This window comes from Vanellus vanellus (assembly GCF_965231255.1).
Source record: "Vanellus vanellus genome assembly, chromosome: 7".
NCBI classification, from domain to species: Eukaryota; Metazoa; Chordata; class Aves; order Charadriiformes; family Charadriidae; genus Vanellus; species Vanellus vanellus.
Window position 1 is genome coordinate 34,508,565 of NC_138912.1, and position 15,047 is coordinate 34,523,611.

At 41.6% G+C, this 15,047-nt stretch overlaps 1 protein-coding gene across 1 annotated transcript in view; it reads right to left on the reverse strand.

Annotated features, from left to right (window-relative positions):
• Positions 1 to 13,882: 13,882 nt before the first annotated feature.
• The window catches only part of RTKN2 (rhotekin 2), a gene marked incomplete at both ends in the record, with an annotated part of 31,225 nt that continues 30,060 nt past the window's right edge, over positions 13,883 to 15,047 (reverse strand). Inside the window, one exon of the mRNA XM_082486058.1 lies at positions 13,883 to 14,433. Within this exon, the coding sequence (XP_082342184.1) occupies positions 13,883 to 14,433 (551 nt within the window). The remainder of the gene's footprint in view (positions 14,434 to 15,047) is intronic.

Below are 15,047 nucleotides of genomic sequence, written 5' to 3' on the forward strand. Positions count from 1 at the left end.
GTGCTGGGACTGTGCTCAGGGCGGCCTGTGCTCCACAAGCCCTGGCTCTCCGGGCTGCCGCTGCCCACGTCTGACTCCAGGCTGCTGAGTACGTTACAACTTACAGATACATGTGTGTGCACATATGCATGTGCACACAATAGACAGCATGAAGACTTTAAATTTTCAACCTCAAGTTAATGGTATGATGAGTATCTGGAATAAGTATGGATGCCATCTCTGTTCCTCCATCCCGCCTCTTCATGACCCCTGAATTACATTCTGTATACCAGAGCAGCAGCTTCTTAAACACTCTGGTTTAGGTCACAGTGACGTGTACCATTTTGATCTGGCTTTTGAAGCTCTTCAGAAAGGTTTGAGGTCTTTGTCTAGTTGCACTGAGCAGAGTGACCGTGCTGCAAACCTCAGCTCTTCTGAGAAGCTCAGTGTGACCTGTCTGCAAGAGCTGAGACACTTCTGTGCTGTGCTCATCTATACCAATTATAACCAGCTCTTCTGTGAGTTATCCTGCAAGACATCACGCAGGAGAACTTCTGTGACCCACCCTGAACAAATGTGAGCTTGCACTGCCTCCAAAGATAATCATGTAAGAGCTGTGCTTCCTAATGACCTGACTTCTCCTGGCTTGTACCACCCAAGTTAGGCTGTGGATAACACCATGACCCACCCACAGGGGCAGAGGAAGTTTGGTGGTGAAGGGACAGACAAGGGGTGCAGTGCAAAGTTGAGCTTATTAGAAGAAAAATGCTCAAACACCTACTACTACTGTCATGGGGAGTGGAGGGATATTATTCAAGCTCAGTATTTCCTATGAAGACAATTCATTGCAAACGTCTCACAGCTGAGTCGGGCACCTCTCCTCTGGTGGACTCTCTCCAGAAAAAAAGTATATGGGCTCCAATTATGTCTGATTTCAAGCAGCTTGGAGGCACCCTTAATGCAGTTTGGCTTGTGCTTACTGCTGTAGGAGCATGGGAAGGCTGCGTGTCCACGGCTGTGGTGAGAAACCTGACCGGCAACACTTCATTGACTTCCATCAAAGCTGCGGGGGGGATGGAAGGAAAACAAGCACCCGACTCCAGGGCTCTGGTGAACACTGCTGAATACGAGCCGGTTAGCCTTCCCAGGGAAATTTGGATTTAGCCAAATACCATGCTCCGTGGAGTCGTCAAAAACCAGATTTCACTGTAGTGCCCCACCACCTGCCCCCCTGCCCCAGCTGTCCCCACGCCGGGTGCTGCTGTCCTGCACGGCCACTCCAAGCTGCGCCGCAGGTGGGACTCACCTTCACAGCCACAACCCTTCCAGCTGGTCCCGAGTTACTCAGCCCTGGATTTCTGTTTTTCCCTTACGTGTGTGAACAGGCCTCACGCTTGGAGCCTCTGGGCATGGAGGCGGTGTAAATGAAAGCGTAAACACGGCTATTCTCATTAAGAGACGTGTGCTGTGCTACAACTTACGCAATCCTGCTTTGAATGAGTGTGAGGAATTCATAGAATTCTCATAAATCTTGATCGTTTCACTTTCATTGAGGGTTTTTATTATTCCTTTTTTAATTTTGTTTCCTTTTTTTCCTTTCCCCTCCCATTAATCATTCTCTTGTTCAGAAGTTTCCTCTCTCCAGTGAGGGAGAATTAAAAAGCTCTGCTTGGCAGAGCCGGTGAACTGCATCAGCTGCATACTAACAAGGATGGCTCTCGAGCAATGTGTGAGCAAAGAAGGGATGCGGCCACTTGATTCGGCATGCAGCCTTCAAGGAAAACCTGGATGGTCTTTGTGAGCCATGTGGCCTTCTGAAGGAGTAACCTGGTGCTAACCACAGTCTCACTGGCTTGAGGGATGTCATTAAGATGTTTGGCCATCTATGTCACGCTCCGGTTGCTGGAGTCTTGCAACTAACCATATTTTTATGTGTATGATCTGGCCTTTGGCTAACCTGCTCACTTTTAAAAGGTCCAGTGCCTTGAAACACTCTCTTGGGTAACTGCTGTCCTTAGATATCACACCTTACACTGAGGGAAAAGCGGAGGTGAGGCTGGGAGGAAGGGGGAATCAGGGGATCACGTCGGGACTCTGGGACCCAGCCAGGAGGGAGATGATGAGCGAGCCAGGCCCCAAAGTAAGCTACAGAGGTGGTGGAGCTGGAGGGATGCTGGAGCAAAATCTTGGAGTAAAGCTGTAAGTGTGCCAACACTGAAGCACAGCGGGCTTTGCTTTAAACAGGTAATTTGTGGGGTTGCGTGCCTAAAAACACCATATTCATTAATTTTATATTTCATTATGAAATAGCCTTGGAGGAAAAAAGAAAAGCCCCTGCAGTGTGACCTACTGGACTGAATAGCCAAAATGTCAATACACATAGTATTGTGTGACTTTTAAAGCCAACTGCCTCAGTGTTAGGATCTGGGGTTGGCAAAGAGGTATGTTCTTAGCAAAGAGCTGTATTTATAAACCTGCTTTAGTAGCACATACCTGGTAGCTTGTAGACCCAGTCAAGTGCTTGTCTTGTGAAAAACATCAAGGAAGAAGCATCAAGCTTGCGTCCCACAGAAACCCAGCATCATCATCCTTCGTGGCGGCGGGGAATCCCGCAAGGGCTGCGAGGGAGCCCAGGGACACTGGTACCCCCCTGCCCACCCCAGCTCTTGGGGCCAGGAGTGGGTCAGCCCACCCCTAAATGACTGCCTTTGGGGTACGTATGCCTCGGGGATGGGACGCCTGGCAGCGCGAAGAGGTCTCATCCTGCCAGCATCAGGGGAGATAGTTACCGCTGCGCTCACAAAAGCTTTGCTTCCCCCAACTCTCCAAAAAGCAAAAAGCAAAAAGGCAGGTTTGGACCATAAGCAGCAATGACCCCAAAGCGCATCACCAGCAAAGAAGCTTTGACATGTCCATTGCCCCAGCATTACGTGCCCTGATTATTTTCCTTTTAATAGTAGTTAGGTGGTTAATTACCAGGAGGTTGCAAGCTGAAGTCTTATTTTTCATATGTGACTTAGTAATTAAATTACCCCAGTTGCTATTATATAATGTAAGTAACAGATAAATCAGTTTAAAAGAATAGTCAAATTTGACAGACAGTTTAGAGTAATTTCGTTTTATTTTGGAGCCTAACGCTAAGAGATTGCATGGAAAGCAGAAGGCAGCTGCCTGGAATAGTTTGAAATTAGCGTGTGGTAACCAACAACTATTATTATTGTATTACTGCTTGTAATTCCCAAATGGAGAATTAAATTTCTATAATAGATACAGCTTTTAGCACCAAAAAAAAAAAAAAAAGTGCCTTCTTTTTCTGGCAGGGAAAACTCTTTAGGAAGTGATACTGTTGAATGTATGTTTCCCAAGTGGGGGGGGGGGGGAAAACCCAACCTTACAAGATTCCTTTGCATGGGGCTTCGGCTGTCCGCAGCGGCCACTGTAGGATTGTCTGAGGTTTCTTCTAAAGGGCTGGCAGAAAGGTGGATTTATTATCTAGAGAGGAAAACAAGCTAATTATCTTTTTGAGCTATAATACGTTTGCTGTAACTGCATTTAGCTTGGAATTCAGCAATCATTTGCCAAAAATGAGACGTTCCCGCTCCCCCACGAACCCACGAGCCCGAGTCCTCCATTTCTGCTTAACATGTGTCTGACCAAGAGCAGTACAGCGAATTACAGGGCTGGTGACCAGGAACACAGGATCACATTTCAGGCTCTTGGAGCTTAATATTGGCCAGTAAATATTTTACCTTAATTTTAACAGGCTTTTACTTCTGGTATCAGTTTACATGGGAAAGCTGGCTCAGGCACGGAGAGCCGGGCACTAACCTGATCTCTCAGCCAAACCTAAAAGTAATGAAAACAATCAATGCATCTTTAATTTGAAATGCTTGATGACTAATCTCTTGTTTTCTTTAATTAATGATCTGCAGTTAATCATTATGAACGGTAAATAGTCTATTTCAGCATTGATAGCAAGATTTCCTATGGGAAAATCTTCCCCTATAGCTTTAATTTAAATATGCGTTTTCACATCGCACTTACCAAATCCTTACCTTTGTGCTATTGCATGATTACAGGTCCATTAACTAATCACATTTGACAACTTGTTTATTGAGGGGAGCAACTATTTTACATCTCTTGCCTGGGAAAGAAAATATTCTAACAAACAATTATTCAGCAGCTGCAATCACGGAGCACTGAATTAATTGCTTTGAAGATCTTAGTCAAGAAGATCTTGATAAAAATCAAAGAAAATGTTGTTTGACAGAATGCATGAATGGGAGTGCCGGGAGGGACTCTGGCTTTGTAAGCTGCAGCCGCGCTCCGGGCAGCACTCGGTGAGGATGGCACCTTGACATGCCGGACTGCGACAGGGGCCGCGGCTGTCGAAAAGCTCATTTGCTTGTTTGTTCTTTTAAGCTTTAGTTTATCAAAACCAGAGCGTACACGTATGATTTGATTATAGGATCAAGATGCTGCTAAAAGGGCAAACCTGAGCACGATCAGGTCTTAATATCACTGTAAAGGCTGACACACGGATATTTCATAGGTGCAACCCCTGTGGCCGACTTCCCCCACTGCACAAATAATTAACTCAGAGGGTATTGTGAGGCTTAATGACTATAAAGCACTTTAAGACTTTCTCCCCAAGGGAGCTGCTGTGATTGCACTGGAGTGGGGTAAAAAGCAGAGCAAGGCGTGTGGGCGGCTCTGGACCTGGTGGGGCAAGTGTGTCTGCGCACAGCAGTGCCCGGAGCTGGGTGCTGGGGTGAGGCAGCAATACCGGCTCCGTTCCCTCGCTGCCGCGCGTCCAGGCCAGCGGCAGGAGAGTTTGCGTCTCGAGTGTGCATCTTGGTGCTTCGTTGGGAGTACAGTATTGAGGAAAATGGTGGGATCACTGCTGAAGCTTGACCCATGTACTGAAAACATTAATTGGAAAGGAGTTTCTGATCACTCTGCAGCTCCTTTGCCTGCAGGGTATCACAGGAAGGGTTTTCACGGGTGTGACTGCTGCTCCTTCAACAGCATGAGGAGTATCGCAGTGTCTCACATGAGGCAGTCCCAAACTCTGCTCCACGGACAAGTCACAGCCTGCAAACCGCTGGCCAAACACAAGTCCACACTTCCTTCTTTCAGCTGCTGTAGCTCTCGTGCTTTGCAAGCCAGCTGAGATTAGAGATGTTCCTGCCAGATAAGACTAACTCCTGCAGCGACACCAAAAGGGAATGAGAGTTCAAAGGTTCAAACCCCTTCATTGTAAGGAGGTTCAAAAGTGAAGTACGAGGACTAAACAATATCATCTGAATATCATGTCATGATAGAAAGCTGCAAAAGTTGCCCAGTAAGCTGAAGGATGGTGATGATGTCAGACTGCTTTGCAGAAAACATCCTAATGGCGCTTCTGTGGGTCACATGAAACGCCTAACAGCTTTGCAATACTGTCCCACTCTTACACTAAAAACATCTTTGTTAGCATCTTCTCTCTAGAAACAGGAAGAACTTGAATTCTTTTCCCTTTCCCGCATACCCCCATGTTCAGGGGAGTCAGTGAGGACAGCAGTATTTAGGTCATGGTCATGAAATGTTGCACTGTTTTGCCAAATCCAGCACCGCTGACTAATGCCTCAAAAAATGTGATGGAAACTCCTGTCCCTATTCATAGGTGGGGAGCTGAGAAGCTGTGGCCCTTGTGTTGGCCCTCATTTAGTATAGGTGAGAGCCTGAACTGAATTTATACACTTGTAACTATGTGCCCCAATTCAAGTAATTGTTTCTGCAGTAACTCCTTGGCTCTCTTTAATGCTTCAATAAGAGACAGACAGAGCCTGAATAATTGGCTCTAGCTTTTCCCCCCCTTTTTTTTTTTCAGGTATGGTTGACAGAATTGGCCCTGCTGAGGAAAACATCAGAAAAAGGTAAGTAAACAAATTGTTGCTGAAGTTTGTATTAATCATTCTAGCAAGCTGTAGAGTAGCAGAAGACTGATATGTTCTGGTTTACACTTATGAAAAATGTAAATAGTGGGTTATGTATTAATGCTTGGAAATCACTAACTTTACTTGCCAAGGAAATATACCATTATTTTAATGGATAAATGGGAAAGTGTGCATCAGTCTGTAGGCTTAACTGGTTGTTGGATGAGCTGGGATAAATCCAAGTTAGTCCCAGGACAGCACACCGGTCCTTATTGAAGGATAATGATCACACAGATACTTAAGAAACTTTACTTATGACCTTATTAGAAAATGTGATGTATTATTAGACACACAAATGAGCACTTATTAAAATAATAAAAGTTACTGAGATACTAAAGGTATGGTATAGTAAATCTGGTTGACCTGGAGCAGTGTGTGGAATAACTTTATTAGGATTTGTCCTTATTAAAAAGCTTTCTGTTTACTTAAAAAAATATTTAAGTGAAAGTCTCCTAACTTGGAGCAAAGTTTCTTCCAAGAGTTGGTCTGCCCCACTTCATTTCAAATGGCCCATGCCGTGAGATAAAGCCAGGTTGGCGAGAGCAGCAGTCTTGTCCTCTGCATTCAGTCAGCACGTCTGGAATTCAGGAGAAGGAAAGTTGCCATGGGCCCTCAATTTTCCTACAAGCCAAATACCCAAGCTAAGAATCTGCACTTTGACTCTTTGTGATGCCAGCCAATACATCCACAGCATGAGAAGGTCAGTTAAATTGCTTGCAGTTTATTTTAAAAACTCTCAACCCTTGCATAGAGAAAGGAGGGACTGAAGAATAATGATCACTCAAAACCAAAGGAAGTAAAGCAGCTGCTACCATCTGACAAGCAAATGTTAAGGGGACAAAGCAGCTTACTCATGCCAGCTACACATCCATAACATTTTTCCTGCTATTGAGAAATTCAGATGTAATTCAGATGTTAAACTCACTATAACAGCGCTAGGATCTTCTTTTCTTTCCTAAGGTGCATCCTCCTTTAAGCACAGACCATTCTGGTCATAGAGCAATGGGAACATTTTTGTTTGTTTTTCACTAATGCGGAATGAGCAGCTAAACTGGAGACAATACTAATGAATGTATTATGTTCTTATAAATCAAGAGCATCCCCGAGCTAGAAGTGTGTGTTCAGCTCTGGGCACCCAGCTCAAGAAAGATATCGTCAAAATACACGGGGGATTTTGAAATAGACACTAATTAGAAAACGGAAAATATAATCCAAAGAAAGATGGAAAAGACTGGGACCGTTTGCCTTCAGGGGGAAAAACTTAAGCAAAGATACTTGCGTTTTGGTACCACCTTTATAGCCAGTGACAAAAAAACAAAGGTGATGGAATATTACCGACTCCTTTCCTCTCTGCAAGACAATATGAAAATTTAAAGCTTTGAAAGAAAACCCTCGTGGCATGTCATCAAACTGCAAGTTCTACAGGGCAACATTGATGCTGAAACTTAAGTAAATTAAAAAATACAAATTTTTTACCTTTTAACTGCCACTGTGAATTCATGACCAGACAGAGACATGCAAGGAAACTTTGCCAGGATAAAAGGCTTCCCACACCTGCGTGTAAAAGAGCCTGTGATGGCTAAGGGGCTGGAAGAAGCTGTCTGTGTATGAAACACGACTCCACAACTTCCTTCTGCAGGTGTTCCTGTGTCACATTCTGACACAGGTGGCACTGGACAATATCAGAAAAAACCCTCAGGTGAGACAATGCACGTTATAAACTATATTCTTTTGTAACTATTTTGGAAGTTTACAGAAATGTGAAGAAAAGCCCTAATAGAACATAAGATACTTAGCCAGTTATTATCATTTTTCTCCCTTTCGGGAGGTACCTAAAGAACATTTAGAAAGCTATCTTGATATAAAAATGTTGAAAGATTGTTTTTTTTCCTCATGAAAAGCAATGTATTTGCACATCTTGCAAACAGATTATTCTGTGAATATATAATACATATATGGAAAGACTACAATATAGTCATTTGGTAACGGTTGCATGAAGAGATCATTGTATCTTATTTCACGATGATCCCTTAAAGCAAACTGCATCAACTTTAGCTGCAGCATGATTTTCATTAAATCGCTCAGCTGCACTGGCTTGCTTTGCCATTACCAATCACACTTTTTTTTTTCCCATGGACCCATAAATCAGTCAAATATTCCAAAACTAAAATGCCTAACAATGCCCGCTACGTTCATTACAGTTCTTTTACGATAATTGGGCCAAAAGAACACTTTCCTTGAGTGGCACAGTTAACTTTAAATCAGCAGCACTACACTGAGCTCTGGCCAGTGAGGCAAACAGCAACTCCCTTTCAGCACAAGGCTGCCTATCAAAAGAAAAAAATTAACGGGTGGTATTAGTAGTGTCAGTGGCTCATTTATGAAATCAGCTTACAGAGAAGACTGATGTAAATCTGCTTAACGAGATGTTTTCTAGCGAGACTATGAGAGAAGCAAGACAGCACCTAACCAAAAGAGTTCAGGCACCTTTGGGGAAACAAGGTGCATCTCAGACAACACTTCTAACTTTACATATCGCCACACAGATCCGTTGGGTACGTTGGACAGCTCGTTGAGCAATCAATGTTAGCTGCCCAATGGTTTTCTCTCCCTTCCTCCAGTTTAGAAAACTGAGGCCAATATTGTTCGCAATTGTCAGTATGAGCCCAGAGGGATACATCCTGCAGGCCCAGTAGAAAAGTGGCTTCCCATAAGGTCTCTGATGTTACAGCAGCTATCACCCATGGCTTATAAAATGGAGTAAAGCTTACCATAGTTCTAGATTGAAGAAAATGACACCAAAACAATTTTACTCTAGAAACATTTTTCATTTCACTTGCCTAATTTAACAGAAATACAATATGTTAGCAGCAAAAAAAAAAAAAAAAAAAAAAAAGAATTCTGTTCTAACATTTCACAATACATTGGTGTCCAAATCTGCATTTTTCCATTAAGGCAACCTACATTAATTACAAATCAATTCTGAATACTAGGACAATATTTCCAAATATGTACAAACTGCTGTAAAATAACTATTAATAACCATAGAAAAAAAAAATCACAATACTAGTAAAAATGTAAACATTTTAAGCTAATGTCTTTAAAAATCGCAAAAGGTACCGTCTACGATTCCAAGAACAGCTTAAGACATTAGGTATAATACAAAAAGTTACCAAATTAAGTCTTTGTTCAGTCTATATTTCAGAAGTTGTTCATGTTCTGTGAAATTTCTATTCAAGATTGGACTAGCAATTGCTTTCAAGTTGTACTTCCTAAAAGAAGAGTTCATGTTGACTATTGTCTCTGCCCAGCTTCACCACAGCAATTAATTAATTCCAGCAGCAAACAAGCAGGTACAGTTTTCAGAGCAGGCCTGACATATTTCTCAGAAGAGTACCTAATCACACATGTAGTTCAGCAGTAGCAGATGCCACCAACGGCTTCACTGTGCTACACCGGGTAGTCCGAACCGTTCATTCTGGGTGCAGTGCCTCTGAACAAATACCATTTTCCATGGACTCCGCTGCGTGGCAGCAGCATACCCACCTGCCTGCACATATACGAACACAGAGCAATAGGACACAAGGGCTAGGAGAAGCCACGGGCCTCCTGCTGTCTTCCAAGCCTCATCCCAGCAGGAGGCTGGCTAATGTCACCTTTGCGAAATATTTCTTATTTCGGCATTGATGCTAATAGATGCTAATCAAATGACTTTTGGGTTTTGATCACTGATATTTTGAGTCATGCAATTAAAGCACCCTCATGACTGAGCACAACTGATAAGGTGGCTTAATGGGTACATTCTCCTTTAGTGCCCAGAAGCAGCAGTTAAATGGTTTCCACCATGTCCCATAAGGAACAGGCTGCCTTCTACCTCTCTGCCTCTAGACTCCTCCTGACCTCCACTCTGAAGGACGAAAGCCAACAGCCCCCCAGCCCCATGCCCTACCAGTAGACAAGCTTCAGCGACCGCCTTGGGCTACCTCCTTAAAACCTGAGAAGTGAATCAGTGCAAAGTCTAAAATGCCACTGTACCACACTGCGACGTAGCTGGCTTCCTCCTATTACAGTGCTTGGGTAGAAGTAGTTTATTAGCCTTTACTCCTGTTTTGAATATTCATCCTCATTATAGTCAAGAAAACTTGAGGAGGAAAAAAAAAGAAAACACAAAGGAAGAGTTCTGATTTCTGAACAAGCCTATGCAATGATAAGGGACCACTATCAAAGTATTACGATTTGTCACTATATGAAAAAGCCAAAAAGTGTCAGTTTTCCTCACAGACATATCTTCTAATTACAATCCTAAATTTGTGCTCTGTTTTTATTACAAATATTTATGTTCTCTTGTGTAGACAAAAGCTGAGTATAAATGCATTTCCCACAACTGACTTTACTGTATAGCTAAGATCAATGTTTGCTGGTAGCCTGCAGTTTTTGATCAGTTAAACCGACTTGCTTAACAGAAGATGGCAATACAGATGGGCAAAAATACCCCCAGACTAAGTCAGTAACAATAAATACTAAAACCTGAAGTCAACTGATGCTTCATAATAGGGATTATACAGTGGTTGTTTAAAATAACAGAAACTACATTCAGTAGCAGAAGCCTTTCCAGCTGTAGGAGTCTAAATGTGCCACTAGTTAAACAAGTCTCAACACTGCTGTGACATTTCACAGGACCATAAGAATGACACTGCTGTTATGAAGCAGGACAATCGGGGTAATTAATGGCTTTGTTTGCTTAGTGGTGATCAGGGCAATATAGTGAACTGGCTCACTTGAGTCTAATTTAAGGATAGATATAAAATATCAATCAACAGCTTCATGGAGAATAGGTCTTGAACAACGGGTTGCATTTTACTCTGCTACAGTAAGCTCGGCACTGAGGTATCACCCGTAAGAACCCTAAGTCACCTACTGAAAACCAGATGAACATGTCATTTTCTTTAAAATATCAGTACTAGATCAAATCAATATAGAATGTTATGTCCAAGACAGAAAACTAATTTCAAAATGCAGTATTCATAGGGAATCAGCAAGAAGTATAGTTGTTTTCCATATTATTCAATTTTTTAGTGGATCTGGAAAAAAGGGGACACAAACTCAATGGCCTGTCTGTTTGCTTTTCCCCGCCCCCCTACCCATGTCACTGATGTAATAAAAACCTATCAACTCTCTCTGCAAACCTTGCCTTGCATTCCATTTTAAAAATCAATGATCTGGAAGAAACTGTAAAAATCACTTGCAATAAATTTGCAAAGGACATGCAGACTGCTGGAGTAGTAAAGAATGAGGACAGGTCACTTACACAGAGCAATCTGGATTGCTTCATGAGCGGTATTTTAATGCTGGCAAAATACAGTGTATATTTCTAAGAAAAAATAAGGTAGGATAATAAGAGGATGATGTACGGCATTCTTGAAAAAGACTCGGAAGAGGACTTGAGCCATGAAAGTCAGCATGCAAGGCAATGCTTCCACAAAAAAAAAAAAAAAAAAAAAAGAGATAATACAATTTTTGATGAAAGAGGGGAGGGAGATATTTATCAGAGTAAGAGGATCACGTTTTGTCTCTATATAGTCCTGATGGATCACTTGACATGTGGCATCTAACTCAGATGTCACACTTAAAAATATTTCGATACCTGAGAAGTAGAGAGAAGAACGTGAAGACTAATTAGTCTCGGATAACATTAATTGCGATAAGAAAGTTAAGGAATTCAGTACATCTCATCAGAGAAAAGGTTAAAAGGGACATAATCATGATTTATAACTACACACAAGCAATTAGAAAAGCTGATACTACAGAGATCAATATAAGCAATCAAATGCATAAAACGACCAAAATAACTTAAGGTGGAGCTAGAAATGCAAATAGAAAAATCAAGTGAAAAGTGTACCTGGGGTAATTAACCATTGCAACAAGAGGTACGAGTGAATCCTCATCACTTGAGGACTTTAAATTAATATTAAATGCCTTCCTAAAATATGTATGTTCAGTTCAAAACAAAGCCACTGAATTTAACAGAGAAACTGCTCGTTGAATTTCAATGGCCTGTTGAATTTAAAAATAAATCCTCGTTATGGTGCCTTCTTGTCTTATATATTTATGAGATTTGTTTTGAAATATAACAACTAAATGGAAAGGGGTTACCAAGAAAAAGGTATCCTTTCTTTCCAGAGCACAGTAACATTTAAGGCTAGATTTAAAGCTAAATAAACTGCAGCTGCATTTTGGAAAGTATGCTTCCCCCCCCCGTTTATTTTTCCTATTTCTTGTTCAGAGTTGCACAGTCCACTTAGTTGACTGTGTCTAATTTACATAATCATGTAGTTATTCTTCAGTTTTTCTGTTCCTATTTATAAACCATTCACAAGCCACCCACTTAAGTAACAGCATGATTTATTGTAAGAATGATTATGGTTGTTTCAGAGTGAAAGTGGAATGCGATTAAACAAAGAATCAACAAGGACATTCTAGAAAGAAAGGGCTCTAATCCTGCAAAAGGATTTGTAAATGAAACCTGCCTCTCAAGCCCCATCCCAAATAGCCAATGAACTGAGGAAATTCAGCAGGTACCTTTACAGCTGTGCAGCCAAGAGCTTGTAGAAGACAAAAACTATATAAAACAAACAAACCAACCATGCACACAATATCTTCTGGAGAAATGGTAAAGCTCCCAAAGCCATCTGCACTTTAATTATTTTTTTCTAATGAACTGTATGTATACAGTTGCCAATTTGACTCTCTCAACACAGGTCTGAATACCAAAGCTCTAGAGGGAGATCTGCAGGAAGACCTTTGCTCTTGGATATGTTCCAGCATCTGACATAAATGCATCAACCAAGGAAAGGGTTGGATGTTTAAGCTGCGGATCCAGGAGAACACAAATCATTTCTGTATGCAATAGATATTTTGCAGGTGCCACAGGAACCCTAATAACCCATGCTCCTTACAAAAATGTTGAACAGCCTCATGGAAGAATATTGAAGTTCAAAATTTTCACCTGAAGTACTTATTCTCCATTATTTCATCACAAACGACTGGTGGAAAAAACCCTTTTCGTTGACCAGTAACGCTGCCGTGTTTACAAGCCAGCTATCTACCAGGAACAGCTGAGAGGCTCCACAAAGGAGAAGCTACGCTACAGAGCCCCATTAGTCAGAAAAAAAAAAACACCATAAAAATGAAATCCCAAATAGGTGTTCATATGCAGTACTGCTTTTAAATATTCATTTTAGTCCAAAACAAGCAGCAGCGATGGATCACATTCTTGCTCATACACAGATAATGCTGGTCTGTTCAGTCAGCACATGCACCAGCAAGAGCTTAGGAGATCCCACAATAGACAGACAGAACTGCTTCAGAAATTTGTGTGGAGTTACAGAGCCATTCAGAAGAGCACAATAACTTTTCATAGTACATTAACTTATAAGCAGTGGTTCCCAAACAGTGGGGGAATAAATAAGAATATTTTAGGTGAAGATAAGCACGGAGCCCAAGAAAATTAGCTTTGCAAGGTCTGTGCTGAACACGTGCAAAATTCCCACTTGAAATAGTCTGAGGAGCCACAGATTGGCTAAGCTGAGGCACTGGTAGAAGGCAACGGTAACGTCCCTGCTGCAGGGACACTGATTAACCCTGAACACTGCTGGTTTTTCAAGGGGAAAGTACTGAACCACTCTTTGAAGAAGTAGCACCATTATTTCAGATAGAGATACCTCCCTCCCCTGTTACTAGCGCAATTATTTAGATGTTAGCGATAATGAGTACAGCTGAGATTGCAGCTAGTAGTAAAGCCTGGTTAAAAGAAAAAACTTTAGCCTCAATAATTACAAGCTATCTGCTAAAAATCTATTTTTATTTGAGAGATATACTATAAGGCTGAGAAAATTCCAGGGACTCGTCTAAGCTTATTATGGTGTCTACAGCTGCAACCATGACCTAGGGTCTAGCATTTCTGTGATGCATTTCTGTCTAGGGGTTGGTACTGGTTTGGTTTCCAACTCAGTCTTGGTAACCAATGAAACAGGATTCCCGTGGCCAGCTAAACTTTTTTTTCTACAAGAACCAATTTTGCGAGGAGCAGCAATGGGTGTCTGCAACTGCTGCATTATCATAGATAACTTTGAATCAAAGGAAGAACTACTAGCAGATGTGTGGTCAGACTTCTCCTGGTTTTCCTTGCCCAATTGCTCTGTGTTCACCTGTGCTTTGGCACCGTATGGTGACTTAGAGGGCGGAGGTGGAGCTCTTCTCTTCTTTCCTCTGCCATCAATAGGACTTGCAGTATTTCCTTCTGAGCCTGGATGCGTGTTTTTCTGAACAACTATCTCATGAGATCCATCAAAGAGTGAAGCCCATAAGGAAGATGCAGATTCTTTTTGCTGGCCAAGCAGGAACTCGCCATCAGTCTCTTCGATTTTTCTTTGTATGATATCAGCTAAGCCCTCGTGTTTCACTGGAGAATCAATGCCTATAATTTTAAGGGACAGCAATTAACTCGGATTAAAATGCTACCAATGATTTTATTGCTACCTATTTCGTTATTACTATTCAGAATACAAAACTGTATTAACTATGTCTCATGAAGACTATTAAGGTAATTAATGGATGAAATGGCAAAGATCATATATGCTTTCAAAGACAGAACTCAGGGGACAAGAGGGAACTGTTTTTGTGACAGCTGAAATTGAGGCAACAGGGTAGGCATTGATATTTCTTTCCAAGTAAAAGTAGAAAAAATAGTGTACTACTAGGAAATCTATATAAAGTAGAGAGTAAACATATTTTGTACAGTGCTTTGAAAATTTTGTTTCACAGAAGGCACATGAAAAAGCCTATGACTAAATATTCTTGTGCTTCCAGCCTGCAGAAAATGGGACATCTTTACATATATAATTCTTTCTGTGCTTTAAGACTGTCTTGCCCCATTTCTAATCCCTCATATTGAGTTTTCTAGCTATACTGCTGTAATACTAGCCTCTAAACCAGCAACAATATCTTTTCTATCACAGGCCACAGGTTAATGATTTTCAACACATTTTTAAACACAGGGTTTTTACCTACTAATAGTACAAATAAGCAGGA